Genomic DNA, 15,823 nt, shown 5'->3' on the forward strand with positions numbered 1-15,823 from the left:
CTCATAGTACACTGTGCAATGACATATGTAATGTAGCTGTCTCTGGCTCTAGAGAGAGAGGCTGAGGGCTGATAGCAGTGCAATCACTGGAGAGAGCGCGCGCCTGCTTGCAAGAGAGCCCCGACAACGACCTGCGGATCAGCTTCAACGGAACGACTTGAGGGTGGCACGAGGGGCTGGGCTGAGGGTGGCGCGAGGGGGGGGGCTGAGAGGGGGAGGGGGGGAGGATGCCATGGCTGGTGGATAGTTGTGGGTTTGTTCAATTGCAAATGTTTTGGACTTCGCATGAGGTTATACTATTTTGGTTAGAAGTTTTGTTTTAATTTCCTATTCTTTTTTGTAAATGAATTCGTGATGATCTCCCACTGTGATGTAAAGTATATCTCTGTTGTAATTTGAATTTTATGAGCAGATGTGGTTCTTCGCCAGCGGACATTGCCTCACAATGCAACATCACATTTGCAATGCTTGCCGATCCTGCTGCTGCGGTTGTCTGCTTTGCCTTTTAATGTTGGGTTAGTAGCCCCTAGTCATTGACATGTGGTGGAAAATGTCTGGACATACTCATTGTTTCGAATTTGATCATATGCGTGGACAGTTGGAAGTCGCTTCAGGAGAACATGGTGTCATTCATGGCTTGGGGCCTGGTAAAGGGTAATAATCATCTTATCACCTGCAGTGTTTTTGGTGATACTAGCTTGAACTACATATGTGCACAATATCAAGCTTGTGAGGTAAACCTTTAGGCAGAAAGTTGGTGCAGTTTTTTAAAAGCTCTAGAGGTTTGGTGATGGTTTCAGAACTCATTATTCATGAACTCTGTACTGTATAATGAGCTATAGTGACACTCTTTATACTGTTATCAATGAGGATGAACTAGAGATTCTCACTCTTTTACGTGTGCTGGAAGTGTTAATTGTGCTCAACTGTGGGACTTGCAAGTAACCATGTGTGGTGTCGTATTGGTAGTGGCTGTTGATAAGAAATAGATGCTGTTGTGATGTTGTTCGTTGTTGCTACTTGTGCGTTACACGAGCAATCTAAAGCTTGAAATTTGTTGAGATTGGATTTTCATATATTGAAGACAAAATGGAAGAATTGGAGCTGTAACTCTGGTTTTGATGTTTAACCAAATATTTCAACATACATTAGTTCTTTGTAGATATGTGGATATTTCAACCGTGGATGGTGGAACCTCGAAAACAATAAATGGTCTTGTGAAAGCTACTGGTGCTTCATTTCTTGAGGTTTGTGTCTATCATAAACTTACTTTGCACAATACTTCGCAGGCTGTCTGGAAGAATCAATTAGGCTATTGAGCATTAGCATCCAGGGTGATGTGAGTGTTTGTTGTATGATGACCGTCTGGTTTTGCAGGCACCTGTCTCGGGCTCAAAGAAACCTGCAGAAAATGGCACTCTTATCTTTCTTACTGCTGGTATTCCTTACTTTCTTATCAAGCTATTAACAAGTGAAGGTGTCCACTTAATGAGTAAAAAGCATTCTGAGTAAGTTCTTAGCTGACCGTGCTAGAACCAGAGACTCATATTGTTGGGTTGAGATGGGACTCAGTCTTGCCTCTTTATTCTTTCAGTATGCCTTGTCTTGATGCCTTACAGTGGATGCTATCACCCACCAGTTTACCTTTGTTGTAGCACCCTTCTCATCGATATTGTTCTTTGATTCCTTCGTAGAGTAGATGAATCCACTCACATGTCTCAAATGCTGGTTGATGGGTTTACTTGAAGGGATTTAACAATCCAGCTATCTTGTTTTGGGGGTTTGATTTTTCAGTTGCACACGATTTTATGCTATCTTTTTACCCTGTGCTGTGTTCACATATGGGGGTGGCTGATAGGATGGGGTACAGGTGCATAATGCATAGTTACCCGGAACGCGGAACGGGAACGGCAACGGGATCCCCGCGGAACGGGGGAACGGCTAGGGGTCCGGAACGGGAACGTCGCGGAACGGTAGGTATAAAAAACACCCAAATAGTGCAATTTTTAGCTCCTTGTGTTTAAATACAAGGAGTATTAGAGTGCTTTGACTCTAATACTCACAAAAAACTCGTTTTGAAGACCATTCAACCTTGCTATGACTAGATGATGTGAGAGAGAGAGAGAGAGAGAGAGAGAGAGAGAGAGAGAGAGGGAGAGGGAGAGGGAGAGGGAGAGGGAGAGGGAGAGATTTGAGAGAGTGGGAGGGAGAGGAAGAGAGCTTGAAGGCTTGAAGCCTTGAGCCTTGAGAGAGTGAGTCTTGAGAGGGAGAGATCTTGAGAGTGAGAGGGAGAGCTTGAGCCTTGAGGATTAGCTTGTGAAGAGAAAGGGGAAGGGGGGTGCATTTTATGAGTCCTTGAGGCCTTGCATACTTTCAAAAGAAGCCCAAACATTTACTTCAATTTTTTCAATTTTTGCCAAATTTGTTTGTAGCCATTGGCCGTTCCAGGGGCATTCCGGAACGGTCCGGGGGCGTTTCGGAACGTTCCGGAATGGCCGTTCCGGTTTGCATTGGCCACCCGGAATGTCAGACATTCCGGGACGTTCCGGAACGTTCGGGAAGAGAACTGCCTCCCGGAACGCCGGAACGGGGGCTAGGGGGCGTTCCCCGGTAACTATGGCATAATGGTGTGTGGTTGTTAAATATGTGTCGCAGGGGGAACTGTGAATTTGGGAAGGGAACCTCTGTCTGAGCTTACTTGGGATCAATGGGATTGAAATTTGCAATTCATGAAAGGTTCTTACTGCAGGGTCTCCTTTATTCTGTTACTCAGCCCAATCATCAGATAATTTTATTTTTTTTCCGAGAAAAAGATCCTTCTATTAGTTAATAAAACTGCCCATAGGGCTACAACCACCTCTACTAGAGAGGGCTACATCAACCATAAGGGGAGACTCCCCCAATGAAAAAACAGCATATGCACAATGAGGGCTAAATCAAGAGATAGGAGGAGGGAAAAGCCACACAGGTGGACGGTAGTGCCATTTGAGCTCACCCCGGACCATGGTGAAGAAAGGCCCAGGGCGCCAGAGTTGAAGGAACTCCTCTCTGTGCTCCCGCATGCTGTCGGAGCTGCCCTTAAGTCTCTCGAACTGTCCCTTGAGAGTATGTATTAACTCCAGCCAAAAATTTCTAACAGTCTCCATTGGTGGCACAAGGCGAGCCTCGAAGATGCGAAAGCAGCAGGCCCGCCAAATGAACCAGAGTGTCAGGCCACAGACGAGCTCCCAACATACCTCTCTCTCACTGCACCACTCCTGTGGCATAAGCTTTGTAGCAGGCTGGAGTGTAGGTCGACCCCCCTGTATCACTATCATCCTGCTGGTGGAGGATAGCTCAAACTGTAGTGCAGGGCCCGTGGGAGGGGACCAAGCAGCAGTCCCCCAAGTGCACTGTCGTGCTGTGGAAAGTACTGGCATCAGCCGAAGGACCCGAAGCCAAACCTGTTGTGCCATAGGGAAGTCCCACAATCAATGACGTGTACTCTCCAAAGGATGGTCACAAGCTGCGCATGCTGCCGGGAGGCCACCATGTACTAGCTAGCTCCCCACTACTGTAGCTCTATGTGCAACTAGCGACTGGAACAGAGTGACTCGCCGCGGCTCTCTGGCGTCCCACAACCTCGCCCAAAAGGCTTACAAGAACTCAGCTGTGAGACCCTCCTCCTGCCAATGAGGTGCTGCAACAGGACGAGCCTCTCTCCGTGCTACCCGTATGTGACGTCCCAATCGAACAATGTACTGAAAGAAAGGGACCCTTGGATGGTCGGCTGAGGAGAAAGGGTCCCTCCAAAACCACTCTTCTTGCAAGCACCACCTGTGCCACAACAAAATAGGCAACCTACACTGCGAACAGAGCTTGTTGAGACTGAAGCCCAAGTACTTCATGCGTCTCAGCAAGATAGGGAACACTCTCATGTGGCGGAGTCAGGGGCTCCAAAACAGATTCCTCCCGTCCTTAAACAGGTGGTTAGGACGCCTATTCCATAGGCTATGCTAGTTCAGCCCGCCACCTTTCAAAGCCCGCATGTTGTCTTGAATGGACAGGGAACTGGTTACCAAGCAATGCATCCAGTTTTTCCACCACCCACAGTACATCCTGGGTATTTCGGGGGTGGATCTGTGTTCCAGAGTATGGCTGGTTAGGCGCCTGGAAGCCAGCCGTACATGCCAGGAATACTGTTTGAGGGTATACAAGGCATGATGCCAAACCCCATGTATGGTAGCATCGGCATGCAACAAGGCTTTCAGAGCAACCAGGGCTAGTTTGGGGTGCACAAGGTCATTTTGACATGGCTGGTTTTTCTGGACTGCATCCAGATATGGCACCTATGACGCAAAATGTCAATGGCCAAGATGTTCTGATGATCCCTACGACAATGCCCATGTTGCAGACAATTCCTTATGACAATTTGGGGGCACTGGAAAAGCCGAAAGCTTACAAAGAAGCTGGTGCAGCTGTAAAGTTTAGCACTTTCAGCGGCTTCGAGGATTTGTCCACAAAGGAAAAGACCAGCTGAATCAGTTGATAAAGAGGACCAGAAAGGCAAGAAGCCTAAACCCACGACAGGTTTGGTGCTAGATATGGTGGGTGACATGCCCAATACAGATGCCAGGGAGTTATGCAGAGCATGGGGTGAAGTTAGAGATCAGACGACACTCATCTTCTTTGATCCAGGTGCCAAAGCAAACTTTATCTCACTAGAGTTAGCTATGAAGCTGGGCATCAGAGCTGAACAGGTGGGGTACACAGCAGAGGCAGGGTTGGCATGTCCTGGCCACTCAGAGTGTGTTACTCCCATTATTGGAAAGTTGCGTTTGCATATTTAGTCATATGTAGACACAGAAGAATTTTATATCATGCCATTGGAAGGGTGCGATGCGCTACTTGGAATTCTGTGGATGTTCAAAGTACATGGCGTGCTAAATGCCTTCGACAAAACCTTCGACAAAACGATCGCCCTTCAACATAGGGGCAAAACTCATTTTTTGGATGTAAAGCTCAAAGGGGAGTCTGTCCCTATTGTATCTGCTTCGGCTATCACTTCTGTAATAAAGAATCATCTTTCTGTGTACTTGATTTTTGCAGGTGATGTCTCAGATAATTGTTAGTCAAATTTACGTCTGTTAGATAAAGAAAGGTGAGCATTTTTGCGAGAGTTTAATGACAGTTTTTCTGATTCATTACGGTCGCAATTGCCGCGAGAGAGACCTGAGGACCATCGGATAGATTTGATGCTAAGGTGTAGCCTGTCACAAACTGGTGACGTGGCAACAGGTCCCTGGACAAACACATTACTAACGTGGCAGCAGATCCCGTCAAATGTGCCGACAGGCAGGCTGTACGGATCGTCGCATATGATGGGATCTGCTGCCACGTCAGCAACATGTTTGTGCAAGTTGGCCAAAAGTTGCCATAAAAATCAGCGTGCGCAATTTACGAAATCTGTACGGAATGCCACGTCAGCACTTCAACGCGTTTTGCAGAGAATGCCACGTCAGCAATCAACGGAATCTGCGGCGATCCGTACGGCTTGCTTGCCGACGCTTTTGACGGGATCTACTGCCACGTCAGCAATGTGTTTGTCCGGGGGCCTGATGCCATGTCACCAAGTTGTGATATAGCCCACCAAATAGACCTCCCTGCAGGGTTAGCACGGTGCAGTAGAAACAGATTATGGGGCTGATCCAACCTAGTTCTTCACCCTTTTGCTCCCAAGTGCTCCTAGTACAGAAAAAGGATGGCTCATGGCGCATGTGTATTGATTATCGTGCGTTGAATAAGAATACCATCAAGAATGGGTTTCTTATTTCTAGGATTGATGATATTCTCGATCGTTTAGAGGGTGCTGCAATTTTCAGCAGGATAGACCTTAAGAGTGGGTACCATCAGATACGTATAAGGCCAGAGGATGTACACAAGCCTGCGTTCAGAACGACATTTGGTCTTTATGAGTTTCTAGTGATGCCATTTGGTCTAACAAATGCTCTTGCCACGTTCAACGAGATGATGGACCGGATTTTCTGCTCGCATCAACAGTTTGTTGGGACATTCTTCTATGACATGATAGTCTATTCGAAGAATAAAAAGGAGCATAGGTATCACTTGACCATTGTGTTCAAAGAGCTGCGCAGTCACACAGGCTACTTGTCAATTCTAAGAAAAGTGAATTCTTCCCGAAAGAGATCCACTTTCTTGGCCACATAGTCTCAAAGGATGGTGTCCGAATGGATCCGCAAAGGTCGAAGCTATTAAGACATGGCCAGACTTGAAGACTGTGCACGATGTCAGAAGCTTCTTGGGATTGTGTTCCTACTATAGAAGGTTTATTAGGAATTTTGTAGAGATAGCATCACCTCTTCACGCATTGCAAAAGAAAGAGGTCACTTTCAGATGGACCCAAAAAGAGATTTCAGCTTTTAGTCTCTTAAAGGAAAAGTTGACTTCAGATCCAGTAATTGTTTTGCCGAATCTCAGGAAGTCATTTGTGGTCCAGTGTGACGCGTGTGGCAGTAGCATCGGAGCAGTGCTAATGCAAGATGGACGAGTAGTAGCTTATGAAAGCCTAATTTTGCAAGGGCCAGAGAAGACTATGCAAGTCTATGAGAAAGAGCTTTTGGCCGTGATTCATGCGCTTTCTAGTTGGAAGCACTACCTTTTAGGTGCTGATTTTGTTGTCCAAACAGACCATCAGACCTTGCGATACTTCTTGACATAGTCAAAGCTATTCAAAAAGCATATGCGATGTGCAAACATTCTTTCTATGTTTCACTTCCAAATTATGCACGTGGAAGATAAGAAGAATGTTGTGGCTGATGCTTATCAAGAAAGCCATAAATTTCAGCAGTGTCAACTCCTTATCATCATGAGCTTGATGACATGGAGGAACAATATGCTACTGATGAAGATTTTGCAAGGATTTTTGAACAGTTGCAAGAGGGGCAACATCATGAGCACTACCTCCTCAAAGACGATTTTATGTTGATGCATGGTAGACTGTGTCACTAGGCCATTGCAACATAAGGTCATGGTAGAAAGTCATGTCCCACCATATGCAGGGCATCATGGTATTGATGTGACAGTTGAAGCGGTAGAGACATTCTTCTATTGGCCTACCTTGAGGAGAGATGTGGATGCCTTTGTGCGAGCATGCATGATTTGTCAAAAGGTCAAGTTTGATAGGCAAAAGGCACCAGGGTTGTTACAACCACTGCCGATTCCGGATAAGCCATGGGAAAGCATTGCAATGGACTTTATCATTGATCTTCCAAGAACGCCAACAAGGAATGATGGTATATGGACCATTGTTTGCAGGTTCAGCAAGAAGGCCCATTTTATCCCTGTCAGAGAGAAGATAAAATCTGATCAGATGGCACGCTTGTTTATGTACAATCTGTTTAAGTACCATGGTTTGCCACAATCAATTGCTAGTGATCGTGATGATCCTTGCATGACAAGTTTGTTTTGGAGAGGATTGTTTGAGAACATGGACACTACGCTCAAGTTCTCGTCTTCATTTCATCCACAAATTGATGGACACTCGGAAGAGGCTAATTCTACTGTCTTGGATCTACAATTTTGTGCTGTCACGTGCACATCTAACCCTATGTGCATGTGGACAAGCTACTTCATGACAAGGGTTCAGTCAGCCTAGCTTAGGAAGTGTTCTAGCACTTTTGTGAGTCTGTTTGCAGACCGTGCATGCCCAGACACTTAGAGTAGATGCATATCCTTTGGTTGCACACAACATGATCATCAGCATTACCATCAAAATCCATCAGGAGCATTTTACAGTGCATAGAACCTATTTTCCCTATTTTAGCCATTTTTCACTTATTATTAATAAGTGACTTTGTTGGGAAACTGGGTAGGGCAAAGTTGCTAAGTTAATATAAAAGAAACCTGGCAGTCACTCAGTAGAGCAGAAGAAGCAAGGAAAGCACACACAATCTCTTTCAGTAGGCCCTCTAGCACGACTTCTCAAGCACGAACCTTCCCCAAGAACCCATCGTTTTCTGCGTTGCATCTTACATTGGTATCAGAGCTTTGACAGTGTTTCTGTATCACTCAAGGAAAGAACCATATAATTTTTTTTTACTTGTTGCGGTCGCACGTAACTCAAGTCCACTTGGGCGTGTCGATTCCTAATCGTGTTTTTGAAGAGTGACAGGAAACCCAAGAAAGAAGGGCTTGTCTAGCCTCCCTTTGTGCCTCTTTTCATTCGTTGAGAGCGGACCGTGCACTTAGCGGCCGGCCAATTGACGTGAGGTGGAAAAAAGAAACCTTGGTGTGAGCGCAAGGTCGGCAAGGGGTGCGTCCGCAGGAAAGAGTAGAACTCGGGTAAAAGAAGATCCTTCTCTAACACATATTGCATGCTAAAGAAAGAACCTCAAGAACCTCAAGCACTGAAGACTCAAGAACCCAAGAACCTCAAGACCCCAAGTTCCTCGTGAACTTAAGAACCCAAGATCTCAGTGTATGGTCATCACCCGAAGCGGAATGGATACTTTGCATGAAGGTGATGAGCATGAGGGTGGTGAAGGAGAATTTTCCCCACTAGGAGGTTTTTCCGACCCTCCCCCTCCATCTATGCCACGGTTTGCACCAAATCCGATGGAGGCTTTGGTCAAGTCGATGATGGACATGATGTTACAACAAGAGGCGCAACGCACCACCTTTGATCGCAAGCGCGAGCAAGCGCGCTTAGCGGCCGAAGAAAGATGATTAGCTTTGGAGCGTGAGCGCGAGCAAGCGCGCTTGGAGACCGACGACAAGAGTAGCCTTGGAGCATGAGCATGAGCAAGCACGCTTGGCGGCCGAAGACAAAAGGGTAGCCTTGGAGCGTGAGCGTGAGCAAGCGCGCTTGGCGGCTGAAGAAAGACGAGCGGCCTTGGGGTTAGAGCATGAGGCGGCGCAGAGAGACCAACGCATACAAGAGATGGTCTTACAAGTACTCACCTCGAAGTCCGAGCCGGTCAAAGAAGTTGGTAGTTCATCAAGTAGCACAAGCAGAGATTCAGACTCCAACAACCCCGTCACAGAGAAGCTGACATTCAGTAAGTATGACGGTAAGATGGATGCTACTATCATTCATTCTTGGTTGCATCAATTTAATGCTTACTTTGCGACAACTAAGAAGACAGAAAATAGCAAGGTTTTAACGGCAGCTATGTACTTTTCCAGTGATGCCATTAATTGGTACCATGCATGCAAGAGGCACAGTTGGCCGCCCACCTAGATGCAGCCGACAAAGACGCGCCCCTTTCCTTCAATTGGGCCGACTTGCAAGACAAGCTCAAGGTGCAGTTTATGCCACCCCTGTACCTAGCACGATTGAAGGATGATTGGCGCGGTCTCAAGCAAAATGATATGCCCTTTATATCTTTCTCTAATCGTGTTTTGCAGCTCGACACCCAATTACGCAAATCGGATGGTGAACGCAAGGAGGGATTCCTTTATGGATTGGACGAGTATATCAAGTTTGATGTCAAGGTACTCGATCCAATCGATCTCAACAAGGTAGTAGCGATTGCTCTCGCCCAAGAGATGAAGCACAATAAGGGAAAGCCTAAGGAGAACAAGACTTCTCAAAGGACCTCGCAGAACCCTCACAACGGTAGGAATGGTAAGAATGATAAGAATGGTAACTCTTCTAGCCAATCTTCCTCTAATCCTTCGGAAAAGAACTTACCGAATGAATATAAGGGTAAAGCTTAAACACCTGTTAAACCTAAGCTAACCCTGGACGAAAAAGCCGCAAAAGGAATTATAGGAGGATACATAATGGCAGAAGAACAAGTCATTTATGCTAAGGAAGGTCGTTGTTATCAATGTCACGTCAAGGGTCACATTAAAGCGGCGTGTCCTAAGACAGCCCCACCTAAAGAACCCACAGCTACACAAGCACTTTAGTGAATCAATCTGAGTCTTCCCATGTAATGTGAGCCCACTCATTTGACGCTAGTGGTATGGCACCTTGGTCTCTAATACTTAGCATCACGCCCCAAAAGAAACATAAATTATTTGCTATTTACAACACATGCTTAAAAGCACTCAAAAGCATATAGTACTAACTGGTGCCATAAAGTAGCCCAACATAGGAAATATGCCACGTCATTAGTACGGATGCCAACATTTTGTGCCAAGAATCATGCTGCAAATTCCGAGTTGTACAACTCCAAGCCATGCCTCTTCTTTCTCGAGTCTCTTTGCTTCGTTGGCCCACATGCTACACCTTCATTTTGTGATATTTAATATGATTTGAATCAAGTGTGGTGTCAAAATTTAAAATTGATTCTCTGCAGTTGCTTGACCATGGAGCAAGTGTTGTATGGTTGTGCAGATTGGTGATCTATGAAACAAAGAATGCTGGAGATAGCCACAAAAATAGGCAATATTCCTCTTGCAAATAAAACAACTAATTAGAGATCACCAAATCAAGCATATATCCATGACAAGCAAAGATAGAGAGAGTAGAGAGTAGAAATGAACTCCTGTGATAAAAGGGCCACCATCTTAGAAGTATAGGAAGTGTAATCACTTCTGGTGAGGGATCGGACGAGAACACAGAGATAACTGCAAGTTACACACTCGGCAACACTACAGCACTTTAAAATACTTGAACAATTGTGAAAGAAAGAGAGAGAGTAGTCGACACGGCTCAACGGAGTTTCAAGCCAAGATGTATTGGCCCCAAAGACCGGTGCCCCTTTCGACATTTTTATATTATTAGTTTGTTACATACAGTGCCCATAGCTAGATTAATGCGCAGACTGCAGGAGATGGGGGTACCCACAGAGTTGATTTGGGAAATCATGGCTGTGTACAAGTCAGTAGTGGGGCATGTACGCACTTCAGAGGGAATTTTTTATTTGGTTCACTCGACTATCGGGGTGAAATAGTGATGCCCGCTATCTCCTACAGTATTTGGCTGTATGTGGATGGGGTTGCTGACTATATTGAGAGGGATGGTGATAGAGGAGCTCAGTTGGTAGAGACGTGGATCCCACTATTGTTATATGTTGATGATATTGTGTTGATTTTTGACTCTCCGGAGGGGATGTAGCGTCATTTAGATGCTTTGTACACATTTTGCCCATGTTAGTGGATTGTCTGTTAACCTTGGGAAAACCAAGGTTATGGTGGTCAACACCACACCACAATGGGTCAGAAGGTCAGCACCCACATTTACTTATGGCCAGGAGACGGTGGAGTATACAGATGCATACACCAATCTTGGGGTAGTCTTCAATGGACCGGTGTTTTCATTGACGAGAGCGGCAAACACTAGATTGAGGAGAGCTTATGTAGCCTTGGGAGGATTGGAGAAGATGTGTTTGCAGGTTCGATTTCAGGAACCTCAAACAAAGTTGTGGCTTTTTGACACTCTAGTGGCTTCAGCTATGCTTTACAGGGTTCATATTTGGGGACTGTCAGTGGACCACCATGGCAGATCTAGTAGCACTGATGGATGTAGATTTATGGAGAGGCCTCTGGTCTCTATGATCTCTCGGATGATTCGTGCTAAGGCCTCAGTGCCACATGAGATTATTCGAGCGGAGCTAGCTAGCTGGCCCCCCACTCGCAGTCGAGACCCAAAAGCTGTCATCTTTTCACATAAGCTTAAAAGAAAGCAATTATAAAAAAAAAAGCTCTCTCTCTCTCTCTCTCTCTCTCTCTCTCTCTCTCTCTCTCTATATATATATATATATATATATATATATATATATATATATATATATATATATATATATATATATATATATATATATATATATATATATATACACACACACACAAAAGCAAGCAATTATGAGCTTGCAGAAGAGAATAAACGTTTGTGTACTCTCTCTCTCTCTCTCCCCCCCAGGTGCCCCCGCACCCTCGCGCTCCCTGCTGCCCCTGCCCCTCGCGCTCCCCTGCTGCTCCCGCACCCTCTCTCTCGCGCTCCCTGCTGCTCCCGCACCCTCGCGCTCCCTACTCGCCCCTTTACCTCGGGCTCCCCTGTTGCTCCCGCACCTCTCTCTCTCTCGCTTGCCCCTGTCCCCCTCGCTCGTGCTGTGCTGCCGCTGCCCCCGCCCCTGCCCCCGCTCCGTCGCGCTCTCCCCGCAACTCCCCAACCCAGCATAGAGAGAGAAAGAAGAGGGGAAACTTCCGTAGAGAGAGAAATAGAAAAGCGTAGAGAGAGAAAGAGAGGACTTTTTCAAGCGTAGAGAGAGAAAGAGAGGATTTTTCAAGCGTAGAGAGAGAGGGAGAGGTGAGCCGTGTAGAGAGAGAAAGAGAGACTTAGCTGCGTAGAGAGGAAAAAAAACTTAGCCGCATAGAGAGAGAAAGAGAGACTTAGCCGCGTAGAGAGAGAGAGAAATAAAAAAACCTTAGCCGCGGGGAGACTTTCTACCTCTCTCTCGGGGCGGCCTACCATGAGGAAGCAGAGTGGCAAGGATGACCCGGTGGAGGATGCCATCCAAAAATGCAAAGAAGAACTGAGCGAGTCCAGTAGCATGATCAACCGCCACCTCCTAGGTACTATCAACATACTTGACGCGCGCGTGGCAGCACAGGAAAACACGATAAATACACTCAAGGATTGTGTGAAGGCTCAAGATGAGGAAATCGCACTACTCAAGAAAGAGCTTGCAGAGGTGCGATCGCAGAATGTCCTTGAAGTGGGAGAGCTTCAACCCTCAGTAATTGAAGAGCTTAACACGATTAAAGAACAAGTGCGGGCCATCAAAGAAGGTGGGGAGCAACAAAAAGAAATGACGACCTCGTGGGTAGATGTCATCACAAAGACCCAACAAAAAGCAGAAAAGGCCGAAAAATGGTCGAGATCGTTAAGAAAGGGAAAAGCAAGGAAATAACCCCCACCCCCACACCAACCATCATCAACTTGACACTAGAAGAGGAGCAAAGGAGACGGGTGCGGGCCTTACACGTAAGGATATGTGGCCTCAGAGACCAAGATAATGTGGAGGAAGAGGTGAAAGAACTCATGACTCTGATGGGGGTCAACAAACAGACGCATATGAGGGCTTGGAGAGTGGGCACAAAGAAAAGCGGAAGCAACGAAGAAACCTTGAAGGAAAGGGCACTCATTCTCCGCTTCCCATCCATGGAAGCGAAGAAGGATTTCCTAAAGAAGAGACCGACTCTAAAGAAGACTGGCATCTTTCTTGGAGATGACCTCACCCTCTCGCAGGTTGCTCATATGCAAGAAGTAATGCCGGAAATTAGAGCAGCAAGGGAAAAGGGGAAGATTGCTTTTTACAGAGATGGAAACGTGGTAATATAGGAGCGACGTCCCACATGACGATGCGAGACCCATGGGACCACACTAAAGATGGCAACGTGGAATTGTAACGATTCACTTCTTCTTGATGTAGGGGCCTTTGAGGATAGCTTCACAGGGAGAGACGCATCAAGCCTCTGGGCAATCCATGCCACAGGTGAGCGGATATAGATGGGAGACAGCTTGCAGACAAGAGACCAGATCGGAGCATCGAGGACGAGGCTCAGGGGGAGTGGCAGTTTTATTTAGGGAGGAGTTGCAGCCATTGATATATATAGCGCGCAGGGATGAACATGCTAGGTATGTGGGTGAGGCTCAGCGCAGAGACGGGCAGATACCTCTACATTGCTATTTGTTACTTTCCTCCTAGTACGTCAGTATATGCATCACCTAGGGGGCAATCTCCCTTTGCTATTTTGGATAATGACATATGGGAGTTTTCTAAGGATGGTGACATTATCATACTAGGGGATTTCAATGCTAGGACTGCCCACCACCAGACAATATTTTATGATACTTCCGAGGAAATGCTTAGGGAGCTGGACGATACAGAGATGGGTCTATCCAGACTATCACAAGATGAGGAATACACGGAATATGGCAGATACTTGATAGATATGGGAATCACACATAGATTGGCCATTTTGAATGGCCTACAAAGATTTTCGACAGCTGGAGGTTTTACTTGCTTTCCACACCGACATGGTGCTAGCACAGTGGATTATGTTATGGCCCAGCCAGGTCTCATTCCATTCTTTCAAGATTTCATGGTGGGCATTAGGCCAGTTGGAGTAGCAGTTGATCATGCTATCTTGTCCTTCACCCTGACGTTTCAGTTCAGCACATCTCCATTAGGAGAGGTCCCTACACACATCCGGTATACCTTCATGAGGGAGACGGACTCTGTGTATATGGATGAGATATACAAGAAGCTATGCACCCAGGAGCCAGGACGGCCACTAGATGAGCTCACTCAGATACTGACAGAGACGCTCCATGATGCAGCATCCGAAGCATACCCCCACAACCAGCCTACACGGAGACGATCTGGAAAAATGCCCTAGAACAATTGGTATGATGAGGAGTGTAGAGAGACGAGGATCAAGTTACAGAGGGAAGTGCTCATGGGTATTACCACACGTAGACAGTCACGGATTATCTTTCTCCGCCTAGTGCGACGAAAGAAAAGGGCTTATTTATCCCAGCTAGAGCAAGATCTGTATTAGTTATTTATAAGTCAGGACTCGGGCGAAGCATGGAGGCTATTCCACGAACATTCACCACCACCAGCGGTCACCTCCACCGAGACATGGGGGGAATATGCCACATCTCTCTACACAGCACCAGGACAACCACCTCTACCGGACCCACTAGAGACATGCCTAGAGACATGTTCTTTCTTTACTGCCGAGAGGGTAAGGAAAGCTATTGACAGGATGAAGACAAGGAGAACACATGATCATGATGGTTTGGTAGCAGAGCACTTCATCCATGCCAGGGATATGCTCGCAGAGCTCTTGGCTATGATGTTTAATCGAGCCATGTATGAAGGCTTCCCTAAGACTTGGAGTATGTCCACGATTGTGCCTATTTTTAAGTTAGGAGATCCCATGATTCCCGGGAATTATCGCACCATCATGGTTGGGCACACATTAGCTAGGCTGTATGCATCCATTCTTGAACAAGAGCTGAGTAGATGGGCAGAGCGAGAGGGCATAAGAGCACTAGGGCAAGCAGGTTTCAGGAGAGGTTTCTCCACTCTTGACCAGATTCTGACACTCAAAGCTATTATTGAGGAGGGTAGACACCATGGCAAGAAGATCTATTGTTGCTTTGTGGATTTCCGCAAAGCTTTCGACACAGTGCCGAGAGCGAGACTCATACGCAGATTACAGGACATGGGTGTGCCTACAGAGCTGATTTGGGGGATTCCAGCTCTATACAGGACAGTGATGGGGCGGGTACGCACCACTGAGGGAATGTCGGACATGGTCCTCTCCAATATTGGAGTAAAGCAGGGATGCCCCCTATCCCCGACTCTTTTTGGGATGTATGTGGATGTGTTTTCGGACTTGTAGAGCGTCAGGGGGACAGGGGGGCCCAACTAGCAGGGACATGGATTCCGCTGTTACTATATGCTGATGATATCGTGCTGATCTCTGACTCACCAGAGGGGATGCAGCGTCACTTGGATGCTCTGCATACATTTGCTCGTGACAGTGGATTGTCTGTCAATCTGGGGAAAACCAAGGTTATGGTGTTCAACACCACACCACAGTGGGTCAGGAGGTCGGCACCCACATTTATGTACGGCCAGGAGACTGTGGAGTACACAGATGCATATACTTATCTTGGGGTAGTCTTCGGTGGACCGGTGTTTTCACTAAGGATAGCATCAGAGACTAGACTGACGAGAGCATATGCAGCTTTGGGAGGACTGGAGAGGATGTGTTCGCAAGTTCAGTTTCAGGAATCGCGAACAAAGCTTTGGCTTTTTGACACTCTAGTGACTCCAGCTATGCTCTATGGAGTTCA

At 46.6% G+C, this 15,823-nt stretch overlaps 1 protein-coding gene across 1 annotated transcript in view; it reads left to right on the top strand.

Moving 5' to 3' along the window:
* GLYR2 (glyoxylate reductase 2) overlaps window positions 1-15,823 on the top strand; it is a 125,370-nt gene that overhangs the window by 81,514 nt on the left and 28,033 nt on the right. Inside the window, exons 4-7 of the mRNA XM_086526779.1 lie at window positions 413-488; window positions 599-654; window positions 1,163-1,247; window positions 1,378-1,438. Of these exons, the coding sequence (XP_086382905.1) occupies window positions 413-488; window positions 599-654; window positions 1,163-1,247; window positions 1,378-1,438 (278 nt within the window). The remainder of the gene's footprint in view (window positions 1-412; window positions 489-598; window positions 655-1,162; window positions 1,248-1,377; window positions 1,439-15,823) is intronic.

This window comes from Adiantum capillus-veneris, chromosome 13, assembly GCF_014529385.1.
Source record: "Adiantum capillus-veneris isolate H3 chromosome 13, ASM1452938v2, whole genome shotgun sequence".
NCBI classification, from domain to species: domain Eukaryota; kingdom Viridiplantae; phylum Streptophyta; class Polypodiopsida; order Polypodiales; family Pteridaceae; genus Adiantum; species Adiantum capillus-veneris.